Consider the following 27,802-nt stretch of genomic DNA (forward strand, 5'->3'; position numbering starts at 1 on the left):
GATGAGACTAAAAACAAAACTCTATGGAGAAATGCCCAGAATGACTCCTACTTACCAGGTCCAAACCCTTTCTCTTGATTCTCTACTCTAAGCCACACTTGGAATCAGCTAGAGGCTCCAAATGCTTGGAAGGCATCCTCTGGCCTATAATGGGTCTGTGGAGCATGGGTATATCAGCAACTGCCGGCTAAATGGACAGGGGCATGTGTGTTAGGAACAATCAAGCCATCCTTCTTTCTAATTCCTCTAAAGCAAGAGGAACTCTTAGGATATCCAGTTTATGATGAAAATAAAAGAAGAACTAGAAGAAGCATAATCACAAAAATAGACACAAATGTCAAAAAGATGTGGACATAGGAGACTGAAAAGATAATGAATGGTCTCCTGAAAGAATCATTAAATATTATAAGCCAGCTATCTGGGTGCAAGACGGTTCATGGGGATATTGCACCCCAATCTATATGCTCAACTGCATCATAAGGTTGTAGGTAGTCCTTGAAATTGTAACCAATGAAACACCAAGGGCACTAGGTTTATTGGCAATACAAGCAACACAAATAAGAAATGCTATACATCAAAATAGATTAGCTTTGGATTACCTCTTAGCCTCAGAAGGAGGAGTATGTAGAAAATTTAATTTAACCAACTGTTGCCTAGAAATCGATGATAATGGCCAAGCTATTATGGAAATCACAGCTAGAATGCGCGAGTTGGCCCATGTTCTAGTTCAGACTTGATCCGGGTGGTCCCTGGATTCCTTGTTTGGAGGATGGTTCTCAGCCTTTGGAGGATTCAAAACCCTCATTGGTAGGTTCTTGCTTATTCTTGGCAACTGCCTCATCCTCCCTTGCCTTTTACGCCTGCTTATTAGGAGTATTCAGTCAACTATAGAGGCAATAGTAACCCGACACACTACCGCACAGTTGATGGCATTAACCAAATATCAGCCACTGCCAGTAGAAGCAGCTCAGCTCCGCAAAGAGGTGGCAAGTAGTGGTGCTTTCTATTAACACCTTTGTTATAAAAAGCACCAAAGGGGGAAATGGAAATAGGAATTAAAAGAAATTAAAGAATATGTAAGCAGAAACTCAGTTGTATGTAAGAAAACCCAATTCCCCTGAGAAAGAGAAAGAGTTGGAGTCCTTTAAAAATTAACTGCCTGTTTTTCTGTGGCTAGTGAGCCTTATCTCTCCTCCTTTCCCAGGCATTGTGAAGACCCTGTTTCCCTAGCTGTGCAGCTGCAAGTTCACTAGACGGATAAACTCAAGTCATAAAACATGCTTTTCCTTGAAAAGTAAGAAATGATGTAATGCATGTCTCAATTAATTGAATAACTGTCTCTGTTTCTCACTTCTGCAATATGCTTCCCCCTGCCCCACGAAATGCTTAAAAAGTAACTTAACTCTTTGTTCAGGGCTCAGTTCTTTGGATGTTAATCTTACTGGGCCAGTGCACCTAAATAATAAATATCCTCCTGAACCCCATCAGTCTCTCTGATTCCTTATCGATCCCACTACACTATGAGAACCTACATCTCAATGGTCAGGCATTGATCAGACATTGTGGCAATCCCCACATTTCTTGCCACAGGGCCCTGTCAACACAGCAGCCAACAAAGGTTTACTGAGTGAAGTACATATAGGTACAAAAAGACTTATAGAACCATTATTTTCACAATAAAACATCTTGCCCCTGTTGCCCACTGCCAGAGAATAGCCATCATCTCTCTTCTTTCAAGGACCCTTGTAAATAAACACATACAAACTGACAGAAGCAGGAAATGTGAGGCAGCATGTTTAATCATCTCCATCTATTCGGAAACCCCATGAGATAGTTATCATTGTTATTCCCATTTTACAGATGAGAAAACTAACACAAACGGAGAGTGATCAAGTGAGATTAGCCAGCTAGCAACAGGAAGCAAAGCAAAATTTCAGATTCCAGCAGTTTAGCTCCAGGAAGAGCCAGCCTGAGGAGGAGACATCTTAGTTAAAATCAGAAAGAGGCTGTTAGATCGTCATCCCTTCCCATCTCTTTGAACGTGAATTGGTCAAATATTTTCCAGCTGTTTTCTTACCCATCCTCTGGGAACATGAGGTATGATGCGTGCACTCATCCATTAGGATCAGTCGTTGGGGTGACCGGAACCCACAGTACATGTAGGGGCCCACAAACTAGTTTAATTTCTTATATAAAATAAGGTTGATGAAAAGGGTCATTGTGCAAGCAAAAATAGAATGAGCCACTCAAACGATGGAGGATAGGTTCTATGGTTAAAACCTACTCTCTATATTCAGGACATTAACAAGTCCTGCAGTATCTACAAAACACTTCTTAAAGGAAGAATCTTAGAGCACTCAATCTGTCCTGGCTGTGTTTATTTGACAATAAATAAAATGTATTTATTCCTAAACAAGAGCTCAGAAAGATATCTGTAGAAAAGGGCAGGAGTAGAGGAAAAGAGGGCTATGCAGCAGCAGGAAAGAAGGGAAATCACTGCAGGTCCACAGCACCAGCTCAGCACAGAAGGTAAGTGCGCATTTGTAATGGGTCTGTAGCCAGAGACATAGCAGAAGCTGCGCTATCCACAGTCACAACCAAAGGCAAAGGAAGGATGCCCTGCAATTTTAGAAATCTTGGCTGCAGCTGGGAACGGTGGCTCACGCCTGTAATCCCAGCACTTTGGGAGGCCGAGGTGGGTGGATCACTTGGGGCCAGCAGTTCCAGACCAGCCCTGCAAACATGGTGAAACCGTGTCTCTACTAAAAATACAATAATTACCCAGGTGTGCTGGTGCGCACCTGTAGTTCCAGGTACTCGGGAGGCTGAGGCACTCCTGAGTACCTGCACAATACATGCAAACACCCACCCCATCCTACTCCCCGGCCCCCCCGCCCTACTCCCCCCCTCCACCCTACGCCCCCCCGCCCTACTCCCTCCCCCGCCCTACTCCCCCCCCCGTCCTACTGCCCCCACTCCAACACGTGCTCTCCCGTGCCCAAGGCAAGGCCAAGCCCCTGAGGCATGCGCACCTCAGCAGGCCCAACCCACAGCAAATAGTGGGAAGAGGAAAGGCAAGAGAGGAGGTCTGTAAGTGGATACACTGTTACTGAATCTAGGTACCCAGAAGATGGAGGCTGTAGTGAGCCCAGATAGTGCCACTGCATTCCAGAGACAGAGCAAGACTGTCTCAAAAAAAAAAAAAAAAGAAAAGAAAAGAAAAGAAAAGCAATCTCGGATGCTCTAAGCATTGTGCATGTTTCCACCCTTGCACTTTGATGTGGATTCATTACTAAGAATTAATAGTGGACTTTCTCAAGGAGTGTGCTGCATTTTTACATAGTGCATTTGCGCAGCCGACAAGCTTTGCAAATCCAGGCCCAAGCTCCTGTTCCTGGAGACCTAGGAAGCATGGAGCTAGTGCAAAATCTCCCTTATCGCCATAAAATGGGCTTGCACAATTCAGCACAGCAGCTTCCCCAAGTTCCACACTCACGCATGCCTGTCTACAGGACAACGCATGCAAGCACCCACCCCATCCTACTCCCCCTCCCAAGCCCTACTCCCCCCTCCCCCACACCCTACTACACCACTTACCCCTCCCCCCCCACACCACCAACGCGTGCTCCCCCTCTCCGGGGCAAGGCCAAGCCCCTGAGGCATGCGCACCTCAGCAGGCCCAACCCACAGCAAATAGCGGGAAGCAGAAAAGCAAGAGAGGAGGTCCCTAAGTGGATACACTGTTGCTGAGTCTAGACACCGGAAGAACCTTCCAGGCGGCGACTCACAGTTCTAGCACTGCCTAGGAGATCGTGGTGGCCCCAGCTCAGAACCTGCAGAAGTGCACAGCTCCATCCACACCACTCAGGGTATGGAGCCTCCGGACCAGTGTAGCCAGTATATCACCAGCTTGCTCAGCCCTGGAGTCGACGAGGAGAAAGAACTACAGGGTCAGTACCTTGATGGGACACATGCTTTTGCGAACTCAGGAAACCAAGGTTCTCTGGGAGAGGCGAGTGGACTGGATGATGCCCCTGCACTACCACTGCTCTCAGAGTGTAGCCCCTCACCACCTCCTTCCAACACCCTCAGGACCAATGCCTTGATCTTTCTCTTGGGGTTTCTCCTTTTCCAGATATGAATGCTATGGTGCTGTCGCTTACTGAAGAGGCCGAAGAGGAGGAAGAGGATGCACAGCCTGAGCCTGAGCAAGGCACAGCAGCAGGAGAAAAGTTAAAGTCGGCAGGAGCCCAAGGCGGAGAAGAAAAAGATGGCGGCGGCGCAGAAGTTCCTGGCCACCTATGGGAAGGAAACCTCGAGGGCACCAGCCGCAGCGATGGCAACGTTGAGGACAGCGACCAGAGCGAGAAGGAACCTGGGCAGCAGGATTCGCGCCCACAGGGCGCCGTCGGGGGGCTGGAGCCTGGCAACGCCTTCACCCCATTGCAGCTGCAGGAGCTGGAGCGCATTTTCCAATGCGAGCAGTTCCCCAGTGAGTTCCTGCGGTAAGCCCATTGCTCTGGTTGGCGCGCGGTTTGCAGGGAGGCGGCGTTTGGCTTTCCCACAGTCCCTCTCCTACCCTCTCCCCTCCTGAACCAAAACCCATCTGGGGCCTGGTGTTGCTGCCGTCCCCTCCCCGCAGACCCCTGGCACCTAGTGGGTTCTGTAGTGGGGCTATGCCTATTAGGCATCATGCAGAATTTAAATGAACCAAGTTGAGCAACGTTGGGCTGAGGTCAGTTATGATAAATAACTCCTATCCCAGGCGAGGCAGAAATAAAGATGAGGCGATTAAGATTCTGTACAGCAAGTGCAGGGTCGCATTCTGACCTTATTTAAAATTCTGAGAAGTCCGTCGTTCGTCTGGGTTTCCTTTGGTGTTAATTTTTCTAAGTTTCAAATAGTAAGTTAGAATGTCATTTATATTGATTAACGATTTTTTTTGTTATGGGGGGGTTATTTTTTTATTTTTTGGAGAAAGAGTCTCGCTGGGACACCCAGGCTGGAGTGCAATGGTGCGATCTCGGCTCACTGCAACCTCTGCCTCCCAGGTTCAAGAGATTATCCTACCTCAGCCTCCCAAGTAGCTGGGATTACAGGCGCCAGCCACCACGCCCAGCTAATTATTGAATTTTTAGTAGAGACGGGGTTTCGCCATATTGGCCAGGCTGGTCTCGAACTCCTGACCTCAAGTGATCCTCCTGCCTCGGCCTCCCAAAGTGCTGGCGTTACAGGCGTGAGCCACCGCCCTGATTTTTTTTTTTTTGGCATCTCCTTTATTTGTGGCATGAGAGAAATGTTCCTAATGTGAGGCTCAGCTGGGTGTTACAGAACAGCCTACTGGGTGTGGGGAGTTGGTAGAATAAAAAATTAAACACGGCCGGGCGCGGTGGCTCACGCCTGTAATCCCAGCACTTTGGGAGGCCGAGGCGGGCGGATCACGAGGTCAGGAGATCGAGACCATCCTGGCTAACACGGTGAAACCCCGTCTCTACTAAAAATACAAAAAATTAGCCGGGCGTGGTAGCGGGCGCCTGTAGTCCCAGCTACTCGGGAGGCTGAGGCAGGAGAATGGCGTGAACCCGGGAGGCGGAGCTTGCAGTGAGCCGAGATCGCGCCACTGCACTCCAGCCTGGGCGACAGAGCGAGACTCCGTCTCAAAAAAAAAAAAAAAAATTAAACACAAGAATGAAACGACACCCACAACTCCAAATGCTGAACACGTGTGGTTTCTTCCATAGAGGGTGGCTGGCAAGAAGCATGAATGTGACTGAACTCGCAGTGCAGGTCAGTAAACCGAAAAAGCAATCGGGCAGGGGAGCCATTCTAAAACCCGCTTCAGGGCTTGGACACACTTTGACCCAGACATTGCCATCTTGGTGTTTTTGTGGCCTTTTTCATGTATAGGCAATGAGGTCTGAACTTTGGGATCTTTGTGGCTGGAAAATGCGGTAAGGAAAGCTCAGCTTGTGGAAATTTCCCATTACCAGAGGGAACATGACAATCCACGGAAAAAAAAATGAGTACTGAACTGTTTCCTTTATTCCTTGTGTATAAAATATATTATACACTTGAATAAATTACAAATATATAAATATATGTATTCCAAATTACAAATATATATAATATATAACAGTATAAATGAAATATAGCATAATATATAAGATTGAATTCCTAGCACTGGTATCCTTTAGGTAGCACTTCCATGTGGAGGCATCCTGGGGTTTTCTGACATGGGGATTATTCGAACTAATGCTCCAAAGAGCTCCATTAAACTAAATTATTTAATATATTTAAAACCAAGCGTAAACTCTTTGGTTAAGAATTTATAAATGTTTAGGCATTGGGGTAAAGGAATAATTCCCAACCAGAACGTATGTTTCCTTAAGCTGAGACTGATGGCGGGGGATAGCATAAAGTTCAAGTGCCTGGCCCTCCTACTATTGTTTTTAAGTATTTGGTGAAGCCTTGTAGAGAGTGGCAGCTCTAAATTTTAATTTTCTGGAATACTTTGATATGGCAGGCTGAAAACATTGCTGACATAGTTGGTTTTGCATTATGGTAGAGATAGCGAAAAGGCTTGCAACCTTTGCAAGTTTATCTAGAAACCAAAACAAACTACAAGATCAATTTTTCATAAATTTCCACCAACCTAAGGATGGAAGTGTTAGGCAAGAATTGTATACAGTCACACTCATGGCTTGGGGAAGCTGCGCCCATTCAACTTTTGAAACTATCAAATGCATCAGTGAATATTTTCTTGATCAATTTCTAGCATTTAAGAGATTTTTTGTTTCTTCCAGTTTGTTGTACTAATAGGAAGAGATGTGTTTTGTGGAATGTGTTGATAGTGGGGGATGGCTGTCAGGTCAGGCTAGACTCTTACCTGTGGTAATTTGAAATACCTTTTTATTTATTTGCTCAGGCTGTGATAATAAATTTGTAGGTCAGTGGATCCAAAGGAGTATTTGCAAAAAAGGAAGAAAAGAAAGAAAAATCGGGATGACCTTAATAGCTTTTCTGCAGAGCTCATGTGTGTGAGTGCAGTGAGGGAGCTATGCTGCGGTTCTGTCAATGGTGGCATGCAGAAAAGCAGCCTGACAAAATGGGGCACTGAGTGTTGGCATCCTGTTGCCCTCCATTTTCTCAGGCAGGCAATGCCAATTTGGGGGAGATGCAATATTGACGTTTTGGTGAATTGCCTTTCCCCTCCCTGGGTTTACATAGCATTCACTCAATGCAGTTCTGAAGGCAAAAGGACCACTCTCACTCAGCAAATAAGGAAAAAGGCATGATGTTCTCATCTATTGCCAAACATTTCAGCATGAATATCTCCAAAAATTTTTAATAGATGTTTCCCCCCTCTGTTTTGTAAAGATAGTAAGGGCTGTTTTATGAAACCAATACTGACAATAGGGACCTAATGTTGTCCCATAGCACATTTGGCCCACTTTTGGCATTGCTTATGTTTATGAACCTTTGACCACAGGTACATTGGAATTGTCTCTAAACAAGCACTATTACGGTAGGCTTAAAATTTAGACTATGTATTCATGAGGGAGAAGGACTCCAAATAGTAAGATGGGAGAAGGAAATGGGGCATCAAACAGGGAGAAGAGTCCCTTTGTCCCATAAAATTTGCAGTTTGGGAACTTCCAGAAGGATCAAAATACAATGGAAATGTCATTAACTAGAAGCTTGGGGGATAGTGTTGTTTAATTGACAGGTTTTATTTTTTGGTCTTTTAACAATTGGCAGGTGTTTAGGGAGTAGTGTTTTTTGATACCTCCTCCACATTACCACTGAACATGTTCAGAGTTGCCTATTTGGACACTCCCGCTTTGGGAATGCTGATGAGATTGGGATCTTCTGCTTGAGTAGTGAGGCTAGATGGCTGAAGGCGTCCCATGGAACTGGGCAACCAAGTCTCTGTCCCATATCCCAGGACTATAGGGAGAACAAAGTGAGCTGACCTTGTCCTTAGCCCAGGAAGATTTGGAGGGAGGGATGAGTTGGAGCATGCAGAATTAGCAATGCTTCCTTTCTCTCAAACTCTCAACTGGGCAAAGCTTTTTGAGAATTTTTGTGAATTTGGACGACATTTGAGTCCTCCTTCCACAAAGCTTCAAGCTGAAGTGTGAAGAGTGTCCAGGGCTTCAGATACCCTCATTTCCCAGCAAGACAATCCACAAACTCCCTGGGCCCCCTATAACGAGACTTGCCTTGCAATATACCATCTTTTTAATTCTCAAGGAGTTTCAGAAGATGAATGACCCCTTAGAATTTCTTGAAGGAAAGAAAACTTGTTTTAAAATACAATGTACTCTTATCGATTTTTTACTTTACACTGAAGATGGGCTTTTCAAAACGGGGGCCTCATCTTCTTGGTATGACTTTAAAAGGCACCCCCGCCTTTTTTTCCAAGCTCAGCTTCCCCCATGACCAGGGTGACAGTGGCCTAGTAAGTAGGAGTTGGTGGGCAGCTGGGTAGCTGATGGTCAAGTATCTGCAAGCAGACATGCCACACATAGCAATACCAGCAGGGATCGAGTCCCACTCATCGGCTACACCTGCACCCAAGAGTGGAAAAAGTAATATTACAGATAAAAGGAGAGAGACAAAGAAATAAGCCAAGCCAGAGCGTACGTAGCACATACTTGGAGCTCACTAGGGGAAAGGTGTGGTGTTCACCTTTCTAAGATATTTTAGTAGTAAGGAAGTAGCTTGTCTTGATACACCTGAAAAGGTTAAGGACATAGAGAGTTGCTTGTTGTGTTTTTTTCCATGATGAAATTAAATGCTCAGTATACTAAACCTGTTTCTTTTTTCCTCTGATTGAAGATTTGGTTTGAGAATAGAAGAGCCAAATGGGAGAGACATCAGAGGGCATCAATGGCAAGAAACATGCTGCCCTTCATGGCAGTGGGCCAGCCTGTCATGGTAACCGCAGCTGAGGCCATAATGGCACCCTTGTTCATCAGCGGGATGAGAGATGGTTACTTCTGGGGCCACAGCCATTCCAGCAGCCTGTGTTTCCCCATGCCACCCTTTCCTCCTCCGTCCTTGCCCCTTCCACCCATGCTTCTTCCACCTATGCCACCCGCTGGCCAGGCTGAATTTGGCCCATTCCCTTTTGTTATCGTGCCTTCTTTCACATTCCCCAATGTCTAAGGGATAGCCTCTGTGCCACTTTTTGCCAGAGTGTCTTTGAGCCAGATTCATATTTTGCATAGCACCCCATCAAAAGTAGTTCATCGAATGTCTATTACATGTTTTAAAGAAAAGTACATCATTGACCCATTTTTAGGGCACCTTTAAAAATGTTTCTATAAATATGTGAAGGGTATGTACATTTGTTTTGTGTGTCACATGGGGTCAGTAAGTTCTCAATAAAAATTGTTAAGAAATGCCGTTCAAACCGAATGTCACGGACTCTCGTCTCATGCAGTAATCCTGAGTCACCATCTGGGGGCTGTGCATGTCACAGAATTTTCCCATGTGCCCATGGCAGGCTTACACCGACCCACACATTCTCTTCCACCCCCACCCCCAACACCCCATACTCATCTCCTCTCTGCCCCCATTGATACCAGGTACATGTGCAGGATGGGGTGGTGTGAGTCCCTAATGAGAGAATAGTGTGTTTCAAGTTACTGCCAGGGTGGAAAACAGCAAAACCAAAATGGTATCGGGAAGGAAGCCATGCCCACTCTTAAAAATTCATTAAGTTTTTTCTTGCTATGGAAGACTTCTTTAAAGTAATTTTCTTTTAAAAGTGTAAATGTAAATAATGCCATGAAATTATACACTTATTTAATGGCTAAAATGGCAAATTTTTATATGGTTTACCACAACAAAAGAAAAGAAAAAATATACCAAAAAGTTTTTAAAAAGTGATCATGAACATTGTGGTCATCCTGTGAAGTGACTGCAACGCCTGCAGATAAGGAGTCATGGTTACAACAATATTTTCTCTGAAAATTATTGGATGGCCAGTTTCATAATGATTATGTTTTCAGCCTGAAGGAAAATTCCATTTTCTTGGGTGAGCATGAACTTTCTGTCAGGCTGTCTGCTGCTTTTCATTCCCCACTTCTCTCTTCACAATTGTGGGTGTCAAGCTTCAGCCACGCAATTGCATTTGGTGTGAGGGTTTTGCAAGGAGAAGGAGGTTTATTCATACCCCTGAAGCCACAAGCCTTGGTGGGAATAAGGAAAGTCCATGAATTCACTATGCATTAATGCATGCCTCTTGGCCAAGTGGATTCTTTTTTCTTCTCCGATTGAGATTTTCCTTTTTTTTTTTTTTTTTTTTTGCTCTTGTTCTCATTGTATTGTGCTTTGTATAATTATTTACAGTAAGTCGCGCATGTCAGTGTACATTCCGTCTGGAAATTGTTTCCATTTGGTACATTTTGTGCCAGTCGGTCTATTCCTGCTCATTATTTTGTTTTTTCTACATTCAGACTGAAACATTTGGTAGCCTAGAGATACTCAGAAATAGGCAAAGAAAGGTAAAAGGGGAGGAGGGGAGATTGAAGTCATACTTCCATTATCCCTCCCCGTGGTTATCAGATTCATAAAATTTTTACACCATCAAAAGACATTTTTAGCCATATATGTTTCCTTTATGTAGAAAATGAGATCTCCTATACTCAGTTGGCATTTGTTTTCATGTATCTGATAAGTACCTGTTAGAATTATAGGTCAAGATGTTGTCTAGCTCTGGTAACCTAGATTCTGAACTTCAAAGCAGAGTTCTTGTACCTTAAGAAATTCAAATTCATAGAATTATAGTTAGGATGTCATTTACTGACCTTGAACAACACATTGTTTAGGTAGCATACAATGGGACTAGTTCAAGGGGCTGGGTGGAGAACAAGTTACAATTTTTTCTGATGGAGAACATTACTGGAGACAGTACCCTTTAAAACTTTCATTCCCTTTTTATTAGCAGCTAACGTCTTGTATGCCTTTACCATGTGACAAGCAATAAAATAATTTCCTTGGATGATTTTGTTTGATGCTCAAATGAATCCTAATAGTGAGGTTCTAGCATCTTCATTGAAAGAAGAGGAAACTTATCCACGGTGCAAAGCTAATCAGAGGAACAGGATCTGAAGCCAAGTTTGTCTGCCTCCAGAGCCCATGCTTTGTCAAGTTTAATTCAGCGGTGGTGCACTGGGATGCCACAGTTAGGGCAATCTGGCTTCCAATCCCAGATGCACCACTTCCCAGCTGTTTCCCCCTGGGCATTTTACTTAAGCTCTGTAGTATCATTATTATTCTCTATAAGATGATAATATTGTATCACAGAATTGATGAGAGGAATAAATAACATATGTAAGTGGCCTTCCACAATGCCCGGCCAGAGTAAGCACACAGAAATGTTTTCTACTATTATTCTATATTATCTCCTATCATCATATTATTATAACCTGTTGTTCCACCTTTCCTATGTGGTATAACAGAAAGAGATCTGATTAAAAATAAGGTGGTCTGGGTTCTTGCTGCAGCTCTACGCTGTCTTTGTTACCTTGAATGAGTCGCTTAACGTACTATATCTCTGTTGTCTCATGTGTTAGGCCATTCTTGTTTTGCTATAAGGAAATGCCTGAGGCTGAGTAATTTATAAAGAAAAGAGGTTTAGTTGGCTCACAGTTCTGCAGGCTTAACAGGAAGTGTGATGCTGGCATCTGCTTCTGGTGAGGACCTCAGGAAGCTTACAGTCATGGTGGAAGACAGACTGGGAGCAGGCATCTCACATGGTGAGAGCAGGAGCGAGAGAGTGGGTGTGGGAGGTGCCACACACTTTTAAACAACCAGATCTTGTGATAACTCGCTCACTATTGCAAGGACAGCATCAAGCCATGAGGTTTCCACCCCCATGACCCAAACACGTCCCAACAGGCCTCACCTCCAACATTGGGGAAAATAAGGATGACATTTCAACATGAGATTTGGGCAGAGACAAATATCCCAACCATATCATCTCACCTATGGAATCATGACAGTAATAGCATGACTCATGTATTTGGAGTAGGTTTAGTGGTAAAAGTTTATCAGGCATATTTCAAAAAATCAGAAAAAATAGGAATGAATGCCTTATGAAAAAAATCATTTCACGCATTGTTTTCTAGAGTGTGGGGAGTACCATTCATGTTTATGTGCATGCTCGACCCCATTTTCCCAGATCAACAATTACTGTTTGTCCCTTCTTGACAGAGAAAAGGAATCAAATGAAGTGAATAATATGGAGAGGAATTTTTTAAAGTGAGCAGAGTGGATATTTTTAAAGGCTTTTCCATGTTTTCGCTATGGTAGTGATACTGTGGCTGTCTGTATAAAAAGGGTGTATCATTTAAACATGCCCTGAAATGGTTAATGACGAAATTTTTGTGATGTCTCGATGTGCTTCCAAATAATCCCAGGTTGGGTGCAGGGATGTTGGAGAAATCAGCAAGGCTACTGATGAAACAAGACTGGATATTAATAATTGTTGAATGTGGGTGGTGGCTATATGAGTGTTCATCTTATGTTTCTTTTATATATTTTGGACATTTCCTATAATTTTTAAAAAAATAGTAAGGGTCGAAAACCTAGCTGCTAACAGGGCCAGGAAGCTAACATAAATGAAGAAAACAAGCAGAGTGGGGACTGGTAAACTGGGAAAGGATATGTCTCCCCCAAAGGGAATGGCCACTACTCTGCTTCAGCCTAATTTTTCTGGTCAGGACTTTGGGGTCCAGATCTGGCAGATTTTCCAGTTTGTAAAGATTGGCCAGAAATAAGTGTTTACATGAAACCTTCTGATCCTTAGATCTGAGCAATCAATTCAAATATGTTTTATTTAAAATTACACTGGTCATCCGAAACAGATCTGCAGACCAGATATAGGATGATGCAGCTTCCAATTTGCAACCTGTACTTGAGAAGGTAACTTTAGGCAAATTCAAAACCGTGGAGCAATAGAATATGATTGAAAGCAACTCTAAAGCCAGCAATCCTAGGATGCCATCATTCCACCTTATTTTTTTCTCATTATAAGTCCTGTTCTCATGTGATAAAAGAAAAACTTCAGCCAAATTAAATTTAAAGGAGTTTAATTGAGCAATGGACGATTTGCAAATCGGGCAGCCCCCAGAATGACAGCAGATTCACAGAGACTCCAGTGCAGCCAGGTGGTGGGAGAGTTATAGACAAAAAAGGGAAACTACATACAGAAATCAGAAGTGAGATAGAGAATGGCTGGATTGGTTACAGCTCGACGTTTGCCTTATTTGACATTTTCATTTTACCAATAATTTTTAAAACTGTCTTTATTTCCCAAAAATTACTTAAGACACATGAACTAAAAGGCATTACACTTTTTACTTTTCTGACAAAATATGTTATTTAAGCTTTTATTATTTTTAAACCAATTAGTGAAAGCTCTTTTATATATAAACATCAAACACATAATACATATAAATCCATAGACAGAAGTTAAAGGACTCATTTTCCAAGCCAGGAATTGAACCCTGAACCCAGGCTGCCATTGTGAAGAGAAAGCATGGCCACATGGTTACAAGGTCAAGCTCCCAAGGACATACAAGACAAGAGGGAAACCTTATCCAGTTTTGTTTTGTTTTTGTTTTTTGTTTTTGTTTTTCAGGGACCTGCAGCAGAGCTTATAAGTGATCAGTTTGCTTGGCTGTCTTGAACAGCGGGCTTACAGGTGTCCTAAGCCTGTATTCTATCCTAAGGTACCCCTCATTAATTACAGAAAATATGGAAAGACACACAAAGCATACCAAATTTGCTACAGCTTAAGACTAGCCTTACAAGTGCTTTTTCTGATCAATTTAAACTTTACAGGAGAGTAGCAGTGATTTTTACCATTTATTCAACCTGTTTGCACAGAGAGAGAGAGAGAGGCTAGAAGTCTGACTGGTAAGAAATTCTTACCTGTTTGCCAGCATGCCAGGCTTCTGTGTTCCGTTTCCCTAAGTGGCCCTAGTGACCCAGCTCGCTGCACCATAGCCCTGGGGGGCCAAGCCGCAACACAAAGGAAAATTATCTTTTTCTGTTTGGGCCAGAGTAAAATATGTGTGACGAAACATAGACATCAGCTACTCTGCTTAGCACCCAATATTAAACTGGCAAGGCTTAAATTTGTCCTTAGATGGGTCCCGTCATCTTTAATCCAACTTCTGACTAGGAATTTCAACACGTGGTCCCTGGGCAAGATGGTCACCCTGAGTAATAGAAAAGATAAGAAAGGGAAAGGAGAGAGAGAAAAGCATTGCCTGTGGCAGGGTGGGGAAGGTGAAGAGCTCACAGAGGCCAGAGAAGGACCCACCCATTCATTGCAGTGACACTGAAAATGAAAAGTTCAGGGGACCACTTGCCAGTAGTGAAGGGATCTTTTCCAGCAGTTCCATCAGCTGTCGGGATTCCCCTTCTGGGGAGGAAAAAGCTCCCCATCTCCCATGGTCCTGCACATGCCTAATCCTGTCACCCATAGCCGTCAGCAAAAAGTGTAAGACAGATTAATCCAAAGAGAATAGCACTTAACATTCCATAGTGCCAAACCCGTCCTTAGCCAAAAGGGATTTTACCAAGAGCCCTCATTTTTAAATGTATTTCAATGTGGTGGTGTTCATTTGGAACGTTCCACTGTAAGTACAAGCGATTCTACTGCCTCAGCCTCCCGAGAAGCTGGGACTACAGGTGCATGCCACCACGCCCAGCTAATTTTTTGTATTTTTAGTAGAGATGGGGTTTCACTGTGTTTAGCCAGGATGGTCTCGGTCTCCTGACCTTGTGATTCACCTGCCTCGACCTCCCAAAGTACTGGGATTACAGGCTTGAGCCACCGCACCTGGCCTCTTGTTCTCTTATTTTCTCCCAAACATACAGAATCGCTCTCTCTGTTCTGAGCCAACTAAAGCTGGGGGTGGAGTGACATAGGTATTAACACCCCTGTGGCCACCACCACTATGACTGTGCTGGGTCAGACCTGAAGCCAGCACAGCACTGGGTCTCACCCAAGGCCTGCTGTAACCACTCCCTGGCTACTGTCTCTATGTTTGCTTAAGACCCTGGGCTCTACAATGAGCAGGTGGCAAAGCCAGCCAGGCCTGTGTCCTTCCCTCCAGGTCAGTGAGTTCCCCCAGGCCCCAGGTGGGTCTAGAAGCATCATCCAGGAGTCAGGGACTAGAGTCAAAAACCTTCTAAGTCTACCTGGTGTTCTATTGTATTGCAGCTGAGCTGGCACTGAAACCATAAGACCTAGTCCTTCCTGCTTTTCCCTCCCCTTTCCAAAGGCAAAGGAGCCTCACTCCACAGCCACTGCCACCCCTGGCCACAAGGAGTACTGACAGACTACCATCAATGTTCCCTTAAGGCCCAAGGTCTCTTAAGTTAGCTTGTGGTGAATGCTGCCTGGTCTGGGACTCATCCTTCAGGGCAGTGGGCTCCCCTCTGGCCTGGGGCAGGTCCAGAAATGCTGTCAAGTCCTGGAATCTGGAACCTCAAGAACCTGCTTGGTGCTCTAGCCCCCGTGGTGGTGTTGGTACCTGAAGCCAGCAAGTCTCAGAGGCTCATGATGGCCCTCAACGTAGTGCCTGTGTATTGCTGTTGGTTATTCAGGGCCCAAGGGCTCTTCAGTTAGCAGGTGATGAATGCTGGCAGGATGGGGTCCTTTCCTTCAAGGCAGTGGGTTCCCTTCTGGCCCACAGTTTGTCTAGAAATGTCATTTGGGAACTAGGGCTGGAACAGGGGCCTGTTGACTCTGACTGGAGCCCTATCTTGCTGTGGCTGAGTTGGTATCCAAGATGCAAGACAAAGTCCTCCCAACTCTTCCCTCTCCTCTCCTCAAGCAGAAGGAAGGGCTCTCTTTGAGAGCCACAAGCTGTGCATCCTGGGGTTAAGGGAAAAGTGATGCCAGCATTCCCTTGGCTGTCCTAGCTAGTGTCTCAGCATGTTGTGTTCCCCGCCCCCCCACCCCCAATCCACTGTGTCTGGGCCTAGTTCAGCCCTAGGACTTACCTAAAAGTTGCAGTCCTTATGGCCTAGGCTGCCTTTCGAGTTTACTTAGAGACTGAGAGCACTTTGCCCCTTCATGGTGAGGTTTGCAGGTACTCAAGTTCAGACTGCTGGGATCAGTGATTCCCCTCTGGCTAGGGCTGGTTTAAATGCTCCCTCTGTGAGTGGGCATCAACTGAGTTTGATCTGGTTTTCCTTTCTGCTGTAACAGGACATTGCTGAGTGCAATGCTTCACAATTGAATCGTGAAGCAAAAGAACTGTGTTCTCTCATCCCCAGTGCCCAGAAACACTCTCCACACCATGCCATGGCTGCCAGGGCGGGGAAGGGGTAGCATTGGTGATTCAGGATTGTTTTCTATATCTCTTCAGTGCCTCTTTCAGTGATATGAAATTAAAACCAGGTACTGTAAGTGCTCACCTGATTTTTGGTTTTTAAGAAGGTGTTTTTTTCTGTGTAGGTAGTTGTTAACTTGGTGTCCTTGCACAGAGTGGCAGGAGGACGATCAGCGGAGCTTTCTATTCTGCCATCTTCGTCTGCCTCCTTTCCTAGCCTCATTTTCCCCTGCTTCCTCCTCTGCCCGCTGGGTCCTGAGCACATGGGTCTTGAGAACACACCAAGCTCATTCCCACCTTGGCGCCTTTGCACTGGCTGTTCTCTCTGCCTGGAATGCTCTTCCTACAGGTTTTTGCATGGCTGCCTCCTTTATTGCATTCATGATTCTGCTCAAATGCCCTCTCTAAGCACCTGAGCTAAAATCCCTAACCCCACAGTCTCTCTACTTTTTTGTTTGGTTATTGACTCTCTTGTTTAATCTCTGTCTTCCTACCAGAGGGCAGGATTCAGAATTTAAACAGTGCCCTAGCACATAATGAGAGCTCAGTTATCTTCTGTTAAAGAGAAAAATGAAGCCACACTTTAGGTGTACCCGAAGGCCGACCACTCATAACCAGGTAACCAAAATTTAATTCTTCCCAATTTCCCCAAAACACTGTCTCTAATCATAAATATCAAACATAACCTTTACATCTTTGTCAGCATGATTCAGTGAAATTAAACCAATCAGCTATAGGCAAATCAGTTTAAACAGCTCTGTTTACCTTAAAAAGAATGATAACGTAAAACAGCCAACCACAAAAAAAATCAAAATATTCTCCTTTATGCTTTATAAAGTGTGCTATGACTGCCATAAGGTGAGCTTTCTACCACTTTGTTTGAAGTCTCCTGGATCATGAGCTGTACTTTCTCTTACTGTATAACAATAAACTTTAAAATGTTTCCTAACTTGATCTGATTCTCATTTTGACACTTCCAATAATCTTGAGAAATGCTCCTGAGCACTTTGGGTCTGGTATTCTTAGAGAGGGCAAACATTCTCATTTTTCAAAGGGGAAGTTGAGGCCCAGAGAGAGACAGTGACTGCCTGAAGTCATAAAGTTCCAGCACTCTCTTTCCTTACTCCCTTGTTCTCCTGGTCTTGGGGACATCAGACATCTTTAAACATTTGGTCTCAGCATAGAAACTTTGAGATCCAGTGCATTAGGGTTCCCTAGAGGGACAGAACAAATAGGATATATATATATATATATATATATATATATATATGTATATGTAGGATTATATATATATGCATATGTAGGATATATATATGTATATATATACAGAACTTATATATATATATACAGAATATATATATATACACACAGGACTAATAGGATATATATATATACCCTCCATATATATATCCTCCATATATATATCCTCCATATATATATACCCTCCATATAAATATCCTCCATATATATATCCTCCATATATATATCCTCCATATATATATCCTCCATATATATATATCCTCCATATATATATATCCTCCATATATATATCCTCCATATATATATCCTCCATATATATACCCTCCATATATATATCCTCCATATATATATCCTCCATATATATATATCCTCCATATATATATCCTCCATATATATATATATCCTCCATATATATATCCTCCATATATATATATCCTCCATATATATATCCTCCATATATATATATCCTCCATATATATATATATCCTCCATATATATATCCTCCATATATATATATATCCTCCATATATATATATATATCCTCCATGTATATATATATGGAGTTAATTAAGCATTAACTTACATGATCACGAGGTCCTACAGTAGGCTGTCTGCAAGCTTGAGGAGCAAAGAGATCCGGTCTGAGTCTCAAAACTGAAGAACTTGGGAGTCCGATGTTCAAGGGCAGGAAGTGTCCAGCATGGGAGAAAGAGGTAGGCTGGGAGGCTAGGCCAGTCTCTCCTTTTCACATTTTTCTGCCTGCTTCATATTCACTGACAGCTGATTAGATTGTGCCCACCAGATTAAGGGTGGGTTTGCCCTGTGCAGCCCACTGACTCAAATGTTAATCTCTTTTGGCAACACCCTCAGAGAACACCTAGGATCAATATTTTGTATCCTTCTATCTAATCAAGTTGACACTCACTATTAACTGTCATACCCAGAGTGGCTGTTACTTCCCAAAAATATTCAGTCTGTAATTGATAAAGTGGGGTTTTTATCCTGGTATGTCAGACTTGTGGCTGAGACATTCTGACACTTGTGAGGCTGGAAGGGAAAGAGGCAGTGGATAAAGTGGGCCTTGGCTTGTTCTCATAGGTTGCAATTAACATCTGAAGCACTTGCTTTCAACCTGAAGAACTTCATTATTTCTTGTGAGGTGGATCTACTAACAACAAATCCTCCCATTTTTATTTAACTGGGAATGTCTTTGCCTTCATTTCTGAAAGGTAGCTTTGCTGGATGTAGGATTCTTGGTTGATAGTTTTTTCTTTAAGCACTTTGAGTATTTAATCTTACTGCCTCCTGGCCTTCATTGTTTCTGCTGAGAAGTCAACTACCAATCTTACTGGGGTAAGTGATGAGACATTTTTCTCTTGCCACTTTCAAGATTTTCTCCTTGATCTTAGCCGGTTTTACCATGATGTAATCTGTTTGTGGATTCTTTACTTATATCCTTCTTATAATTCACTGAGCTTCCTGAGTGTGTAGGTTATTGTTTTTAAAATAAATTTGGGAAATTTTCTGCCATTATTTCTTTGACTATTTTTTCTGCTCCTCTCTATCTCTTCCTTTCATCTCCTCTCTATCTCTTCCTTTCTTCTAGTAGATCCCACTTAGGTTTGTGTGGCTGATGGTGTCCTACATTTGTCTGAAGCTCTTATTTATTTTTCTTCACTCTTTCTTCTCTCTAGTCTTCATCTTGCATAATCGCTATCAATCCTGTTTCAAATCTGCTAATTATTTCTTCTGCCAGTTTAAATGTGCTATTGAACCTGCTAGTGATTTTTTTCATGTCAGTTATTGTACTTTTCAGATTCAGAATTTCCATTTGGTTCTTTTGAAATAATTTCTATCTCTTTAATGATATTTTCTACTGGATGCAACATTGTTATCATACCTTTATTTTCTGAACCATGCTTTCTTTTAGTTCAGTAAACATATTATTTTTTTTTCTCTGTAGAGATGGAGGTCTTGCTATGCTGACCAGGCTGGTCTCAAACTCCTGGCCTCAGGCAATCCTCCCGCTTCAGCTTTCCAAAGTGCTGGGATTACAGGTATGAGCCACCACACCTGGCCTGCAAACATATTTATAATGGGTATTTTGAAGTCTTTTTCTGTTAAATCCATCATGTGGTTGCTCTCACAGGCAGTTGGTGTTGTCTGCTTTTTTCTGCTGTATGGGGCATACTTTCCTGTTTCTTTGCAGGTCTGTATTTGTCTGTTCTCACATTGTTATAAGGAAATAGCCGAGAGCGGGTAATTTATAAAGGAAAGAGGTTTAATTGACTCACAGTTCAGCATGGCTGGGGAGGCCTCAGGAAACATACAATCATGGCAGAAGGTGAAGGGGAAGCAAGGCACCTTCTTCACAAGGCAGCAGGAAGGAGAAGTGCAAGCAGGAGAAATGCTAGACGCTTATAAAACCATCAGATCATGTGGGACTCACTCACTATCACGAGGACAGCATGGGGGAAACCGCCCCCATGATCCAATTACCTCCACCTGGTCCCATCCTTGACACATGGGGATTATGGGGATTAAGGGGATTACAATTCAAGATGAGATTTTTGGGTGGAGACATAGACAAACCATATCACATGCCTCATAAATTTTTTGCTGGAAATTGAAATCATTTTTGAGACATGGTCCCACTCTGTCACCCAGGCTGGAGTGCAGTGGTGCAATCATGGCTCACTGCAGCCTCGACCTCCTAGGTTCAAGTGATCCTTCCACCTCATCCTCCTGAGTAGCTGGGACTATCAGCATGCACCATTCCACCTGGCTAATTTTTTTTTATTACTTTTGTAGAGATGGGGTGTCTCTCTGTATTGCCCAGGCTGTTCTTGATCTCCTGGGCTCAAGTGATTCTTCCACCTTGGCCTCTCAAAGTGCTGGGATTACAGGTGTGAAGCATTATGCTTGGCCACAAAATTTTTGATAACATGTTGTAGCAACTGCCCCCAACCCTGGCCTCTGGGACTTGTTATTTGCTGGTATATTTTTTTAGTGATTGGCTGGATTATTTTAATGAAGCTTATTCCTTCTCCTCATAGTCTTAAGCCTCTGATGTTGCTCTTCAGGAAGACATGACTTTGGGTGTGTACACCGTCACTCTAGGATGGCAGTGGTGTTAGTAGGGCTCTCTATCTTTCCCTTACCATGCCCAACTATTAAACTCCACTAATTGCCTGCTGATCATTCTATTGTTTTCAGCAATGCTCTAGGACATAAATTGTTCTACAAACTAATTCAATTAAATTGTGGTTTATTTGAAGGAATAGTTTTTGAGGTCCACGTCTCATATTTGTTCTGATACCAGGAGTGCTCTTACCAGCCATCTTATTTCCTGGTTTTCTCCTGAAAACTATCCAGCTTACAGGCCATGCTTTATCTTCATTAGATCCACAAATCTCAACTGCCTTGTATGACAACGTCCACTGTTCTTGAGAGCACTCTTAGGTTTGAACTTTACACTCTGTTGCAAATGAAGTCAATCCCTTTGGGAAGAGATTAGGAGCTAGCTGTTTTGTAGCCTGTTCCTCCTCCAAGGCAAAATCTTTGAGCAAGAGCTCTAGAGACAGGGTGGGGACGGTGGCAAGCTTCTGCCTGAGTGGCAACCCCTTTCTATGGGCTGAGGCCTTGGCAGAGTGGGGTGCAGCAGCCTAAGGTGCTCTCGGCTTGCCTCTTCAGCATGTAACCACCACCTCATGAGCGAGGCAAGGAAAACTTGAGCCGCAGTTTCCTCAGTGTGTTGCATCTAAGGCAGAGCCTCCATTAAATAACTGGGGGACAGAGTCGGCAGATTAAATGAGCCACCGTCACTCAGCTGTACTCACCTGATACTTAGCCTCAGAAACAAGTAGCTGGTGTCAGTATGAATGATGCTGAAGTGCTGCTCCTCTTGGGAAGAAAGTCCTCTGGCTGGGAGCCAGAGGGGAGAGGGAGCCCTATGCTCTTGTCTGCAGCAGTCTGAAGCAGAATCTCTGCCTTACTGATCTGGGAGGGGAAAAGGAAGAAGCTGTAGTGATTCAAATACCACAGACTTGCTTTTCTTATTGAATTTTTGTAGGTTCTCTTAGAAAGATGTTTCTTCATTTGCTGTTTTCCCTTAGGACCATTTCCAGGGGCTTTCAGTTGTTGTTTTAAAAATAATATTTACCACTTTCACTTGGGAGTGCATCAGCAGAGTTCCTCAAGCTGTCATGCTGGAAGTTGAACTCCGTGTTTGGTACTTTTTTCATTTGCACAGTGATCTTGTTTTTTCTATGCCTAGACAAGGTTATGAAGTGGTATTTTTTTTCTCACTTCATCAAGATCACAGAGTGATTTTGTCTGGCAGTAGTGCTCTGTGAGACTGTTTATGTTCAACAGGAAAACATCAAGACCTAGTTGTGAGTACCAGGCCAGTGCTGGCTGTCAGGGACTGCGATATGGTTTGGATTTGTGTCCCTACCCAAATCTGATGTCGAATTGGAGGAGGGGCCTGATGGGAGGTGATTATATCATGGGGGAGGATTTCCCCATTGCTGTTCTCATGACAGTGAGTGAGTTCTCATAATATCAGATGGTTTAAAAGTGTGTGGCACTTTCCCCCCTCACTCTCTTGCTCTCCTGTCACCATGAAAAGATATGCCTTGCTTCCCCTTCACCTTTTGCCATGATTGTAAGTTTCCTGAAGCCTCCCAGTCATGCTTCCTGTTAAGCCTGTGGAACTGTGAGTGAATTAAACCTTTTTTTCTTTATAAATTACCCAGTCTCAGGTAGTTCTTTATAGTATGAGAACGGACTAGTACAGACTGCTTATCACCTTCTCACAGTGTAGAACAATCACTTCGTAATTATCCTGTCTAAGGGGCAAGGAAGCTTGGGCATTTATCCACCAACTCCCAATAATCATTGGTTGAGGGCTGCTCCTGGGGGCATTTATTCCCCAGTCTTCCCTGTTCAGGCAGAGGGGCTTCAGACCCCAGAGGAAGCGTCAAGCTGTTGGAAATTGGGCCAAGTACATATGGCTGAGATCTAGTAGGACACAGACAACATCTGCTATAGATGACCTGCCAAAGATCCTGAAAGGGCCAGGATTTGAGCTCAGTGTTATCTGATGACCATGTCTTAGCCACCACTTGATTTCGTGAATGGAGAGGTTTGAAAAGAACAGCAGAACTTTGCTAGAGGGGTTGTCGAGATTACTTGCCTGAACAGTTTCTCATGTATATATTACACAGACTGTTGGAGATACCTGCTCTGTTCCCAGCTCCTGGCTAGACGATGGGGTCACAAAGATGAACCAGGCATGTTTTCTGCTCTTATGGTACAATCTGTCTGTTGAGGGTGGGATATCTGAAGGGACAAGCCCACACTTCGTCCCCAGTCCTACCTGTGTTGGCTAGGGAGCCCTTCCTGGAGGATGTGTTGCGTAAACAATGGAGAGAATTTAGGGAACATCGAGCCTACTCTTTTCACTTTACAGATGAAGGAACACAGGCCCACAGCAAGGGAGTGGTCTGCAAAAGAGAACATATAGACTGCACCCTGGAGAAGGCCAGCTTCTAAGTGGCCATGCCCTTCCTTGGCTCCCCAGTCACCCAGATACAGGAAGTGCTCACTATATCGGATTCAGCTCCTCAGCACTTACCAAGTCCATCCTGCCCAGAATGCTTTCCTTCAAAGGCCTGCAGGCTCAAGGCTCTGCCTTAAGCCTGAGCCTTTTTACCTCTAAAGAAAGTAATCAACCTCCTCCAAAGGCATTCAGTGTCCTGGTATGGGAGAATATGTGTGTATACCAGGGTCTGGGAATTTTGAGAAACCATCTTAAGGTTTGGTGAGTTGCTTTTTCTCCCTATGTGAATTTATACAGTCCTCTATGGAGTTCTGGAGGGAAAATGAACCAAACAAAATATTTTTTTTGAGACAGGGTCTCACTCTATCTCTTAGGCTGGGGTGCAGTGGCACAATCTTGGCTCACTGTAGCCTTGACCTCACAGGCTCAGGTGATCCTTCCACCTCAGCCTCCCGAGTAGCTCGGACTACAGGCATGCAGCACCACACTCACCTAGTTTCTGTATTCTTTGTAGAGATAGGATTTTGCCATGTTGCCCAGGTTGATCTCAAACTCCTGGGCTCAAGTGATCCTCTTGCCTCTGCCTCCCAAAGTGCTGGGATTGCAGGTGTGTGCTACTGCACCCAGCCGAAGATTTTTTTTAAAGTGAAAACAAAGTATGTTTTTATCTATTTCCAAACTATAGCATGAATTTCCCCAAGAAGCTTTTAGCAGATGCTCTCCTCCCTTTTGCAAATATACTAAAACTATTTTATGAAAACAGTATTGGGAATATGGACCCAAAACACAGTTATCCTGTTGTAGAGATTTGGCCAATGGTACATGTGAATTCCGCTAAAATGAACTCTGTTATACTGACCTGCTTTTGACTATATCCTTTATACAGCACTGTAGAGGGCTTTCTGCAGGCCCAGAGCAATGGAGTGGCCTACGTAAGAGAACACACACAGCTCAGCTTAGAAGAGGCCAGCCGCTGAATGGCCATGCCCTCCCCTGGGCCAGAGATCATTCAATTAAGAGAAACACACACCAGCCCAAGTTCAGCTCTTCAGCACCTACCACATTATCTAGCCCAGAACTATTTCACTTAAAGGGTTGAAGATTCAAGTCCCTTCCCCAATCATGGCACTGGGCCATTTTACCTCTAGGAATAGTAAACAACCTCCCCTAAAGGCATTCAGTATCTTGGTGTCCATTCTTACAGGCCCTTGAGGGAGTGATACAACTTGTACCCTCCTCACAACTCTCATTTCTCCCAATCTTCTTGCAAATCTGTGCCTGAAGCTGGAAGCACAACACATGAACAATAACTAGCTTGGTGCTTGGTGTTGAATTAACTTTTTTAAGAAAGCAGGCTAACAGGTTGGAAATTGTTCTGTCAATATTTTAGAATCTAGTAATACAAAAGACCCCTTCTAAAAGCACGTTCTGTTGTGTTACACAAGCAAGGGGACAAAGGTGATTTCAGAGGTAGCATTCAGGTGTGAGCATCATAATTGATACATTTGGACCCCTCTAAAGCACAGGCCACAAACAAAACTAGGGCCTCTATGAGAACTGCAGAGTTGGATTATGATTTTTTATTTCAAGCCGAAGAATCTTGGTTTAGGCAAAATAATGGAGGGAAGGCAGAGAACAAGGAAGAGTCTCTGTCCATTCCCTTTGAACGAGAGAAACAAAAAAATTAAACAAAGGATGTTTTAAAATCAAAAGGTGAAAGAGTCTGTGGAGACATAGGAGGAAAGAAATCCATGGCAGTGGCTGAGCCTGGAGCTGTTGTTGAGGTGTGGGGAGCTTGATGATAAACAGCGGCTAGCAGCTAGGTACTGCCTCTGGAAGGTAGCCAGTGGGGCACAAGGAGGTAGCTCTGGCCAGCTGGGCTTTACCAGAAAAAAAAAAAAGGAAAAATAGAACTCTGGTCCCTATATAAATCAGTCCCTAACATCTCCTTCCATAGCCCTCATCACGAGGCCAAGCAGTAAGACCAATTTCTCTTTACCTCTGATCCCTATCCTCCCTTTAACTCATCTGGTCACATTAAGGGGTTTCAGTGGGATTGAAATTATTTATAAGGAAGAAAGGAAAGTAAAGACTGAGTGGAGGTTTCACAGTCTGATTTTCCCTGGCCCAGGTCCCCAACCCCAGCACCTCAAGGAGCACAAAATATGATTCTATTCATTTTAAGCACAAAGAATTTCCAAGGATTTCTCACAAATTCCACAGGCCTACCCACCACATCAAAAAGGTCAACTCCAAAAGTGAGTCCGACAGAAATATTGTAAGATGCTAAATCGTCTCTTCTATTTATTTAACATACAGACTTAGATTTGGGAGCCTCTTCTTGGCTCAACCCGTTAGGTGAACACATTCTATAGTATCAAAATTTTGCATAACTCTCCACTAAGTAAATGTTTAGTCCATTCATTCTGAACTGGAAGGAAGGAGACTAGCTGCCAGCTGTGATCCTAGTCAACATGCAGGATGTGAGGAAATGAGGAAGTCTTCTTCATGGTCGTCGAGTTACTGTCCAAGAGTAGCAACCACAGCCAACGACAGAGATCGAATTTCATTCATCTCACTCTGCTCCTTCTCACCATTCTTTCCCCTATGAACCATAGGAAAGACTCAATCCACAGGCAAAATAAAAATGATACTCTGAATAACTCTTTTAACACCCTCCTGATGTTTAGGCACCATGCCCAAACTGTCTTGTTCCCTCTCACAATTGGTAGCATTCTAATATTGTACATCAATATCTCAGTTAAATAGAATAACACTAGGAGGGAACTTGAATTAATCATGATTGCATACTTACTGCAGGAAAAGATAAATAACCAAGAAAGCCACTTTTCCTCTGCTGAATCTTTTTCTTTGCTTAGCTGTTTTTTCCATATGTGTTGCTTTATATAACTATTTAGAGAAAGTCTCAGGGATCAGCACACATTCAATCTAATAGCCTAAGTGTTTTTCGGCTAATGCCATGGCAATAAAGTTTGCTCTTTGGAGTGATGGCTCTTAGACACTGTATTAGTCTGTTCTCACACTGCTATGAAGAAATGCCCAAGCCCGGGTAATTTATAAAGGAAGGAGGTTTAATTGACTCACTGTTCTGCATGGCTGGGGAGGCCTCAGGAAACTTACAATCGTGGCAGAAGGCAAAGGAGAAGCAGGCACTTTCTTCACAGGGCAGCAAGATGGAGGAAGTGCAAGCAGGGGAAATGCCAGATGTTTATAAAACCATCAGATCTTGCGAGACTCATTCACAATCATGAGGACAGAATGGGGGAAACCACCCCCATGATCCAGTTACCTCCACCTGGTCCTGCCCTTGACACATTGGGATTATGGGGATTACAATTCAAGATAAGATTTTGGATGGGGACACAGCCAAACCATATTAGACACTACAAACTCACAGTGAATCTCTGGAATATACCATGCTCATTTCTGACTATCTTTGCTTGTGCTGTTCCTATACTCCTTTCCTCATCTAGCCAAATCATTCATGTCTGTTTTCCTCTCGCATTTTCTGCCTCCTTTCACCCATCTTCTTCTTTTTCCTTCTGTTTCTCAACCTCACCTGCCCAATTGTCTCCCCTTCCAGACCCCCTGTAGACCTGAAGTATCAATCACTAATTAAGAGGCAACAGTCATGACTTATGGCCTCTCACTGAAACATAACTCTTTTGTGGGTGTAATTCTTATGTTCCCTACCTGCATGGTAAGCACTTGCATTTTCAGACTGGGTCTCCTCCTCTTCTTGTTTCCTTCACGGAAGCTAGGAGTGGTGCTTTATGTGTAATTTTTAAAAGGGCAATGATTATCGTAACAGCTACAATTTTTGGAAGGCTTAATGTGTGACAAGTACTGTGTGTGAATTAAGCTTATTGCTATTTCACAAATGAAGAAATAAAGACAGAGAGAGATTAAATAATCTGTCCAAATCACAGCTGACAAGTGGCTATAATGGAATTCATTGACCAAACATCCCATTCTGTTCAGTAGACTCAAATGTGAGGGGAAAATACACATACATAATCTCACATTTTTTTCAACAGAAAATAAGGAAATAAGCTGTGCACAGTGGCTCATGCCTGTAATCCCAGCACTTTGGGAGGCTGAGGTGGGGGGATTGCTTGAGGCCAAGAGTTTGAGACCAGCCTGGGCAACATAGTGAGACCCCCATCTCTAGGAAAAAAATAGCTGGGTGTGGTGGCATGCACCTGTATGTAGTCCCAGCTATTTGGGAGGCTGAGATAGGAGGATTGCTTGAGCCCAGGAGTTCAAAGCTGCAGTGAGCTATGATCAGACCACTGCACTCCAGCCTGGGTAACAGAGCAGGACCCCATCTCTAAATTAGTTAATTAAAATAAAAAGAAAATGAGGAACTAAACAATGACATGGGATTCTTGTTCAATCTCATTTCTTTAAAACAGTCCATTAACCAGACTAAATCTAACCCTTGGGTATTATGCTGAATTAAGGATTCATTTTAATATATAAGTACACAATATTTCTGGATACAAATTAAACAGAATAGACTGCTGGGTATGTACTAGATATTTTTCTTTCATTCTTCTATTTGCTCATTAGATTCCCTTTTCTGTGCTGCCAT

The 27,802-nt window shown here is 43.5% G+C and overlaps 2 protein-coding genes across 5 annotated transcripts in view; one reads left to right on the top strand and one right to left on the bottom strand.

Moving 5' to 3' along the window:
- Positions 1-27,802, bottom strand: part of LOC737328 (putative uncharacterized protein CXorf42) — a 180,330-nt gene that overhangs the window by 89,143 nt on the left and 63,385 nt on the right. The window contains exon 2 of one of the 4 annotated variants that reach the window (XM_063804311.1): positions 21,445-21,623. The exons of 1 other annotated variant lie outside the window; for it this stretch is intronic. In XM_063804311.1, coding sequence (XP_063660381.1) covers positions 21,575-21,623 — 49 coding nt within the window. In that variant the 3' untranslated portion in view covers positions 21,445-21,574. Of the gene's footprint in view, positions 1-21,444; positions 21,624-25,285; positions 25,793-27,802 lie in introns of those variants that run through there. 2 more of the 4 variants (XM_063804310.1, XR_010154726.1) reach the window with 2 other exon arrangements.
- On the top strand, positions 3,676-9,423 carry LOC107966504 (rhox homeobox family member 2). Its single transcript, XM_054676284.2, has 4 exons — positions 3,676-3,950; positions 4,136-4,505; positions 5,742-5,787; positions 8,842-9,423. Exons 1-4 carry the CDS (start codon positions 3,872-3,874, stop codon positions 9,169-9,171), a joined length of 825 nt encoding a protein of 274 aa, XP_054532259.1. The 5' UTR covers positions 3,676-3,871; the 3' UTR covers positions 9,172-9,423.

This window comes from Pan troglodytes, chromosome X, assembly GCF_028858775.2.
Source record: "Pan troglodytes isolate AG18354 chromosome X, NHGRI_mPanTro3-v2.0_pri, whole genome shotgun sequence".
Taxonomy (NCBI): Eukaryota; Metazoa; Chordata; class Mammalia; order Primates; family Hominidae; genus Pan; species Pan troglodytes.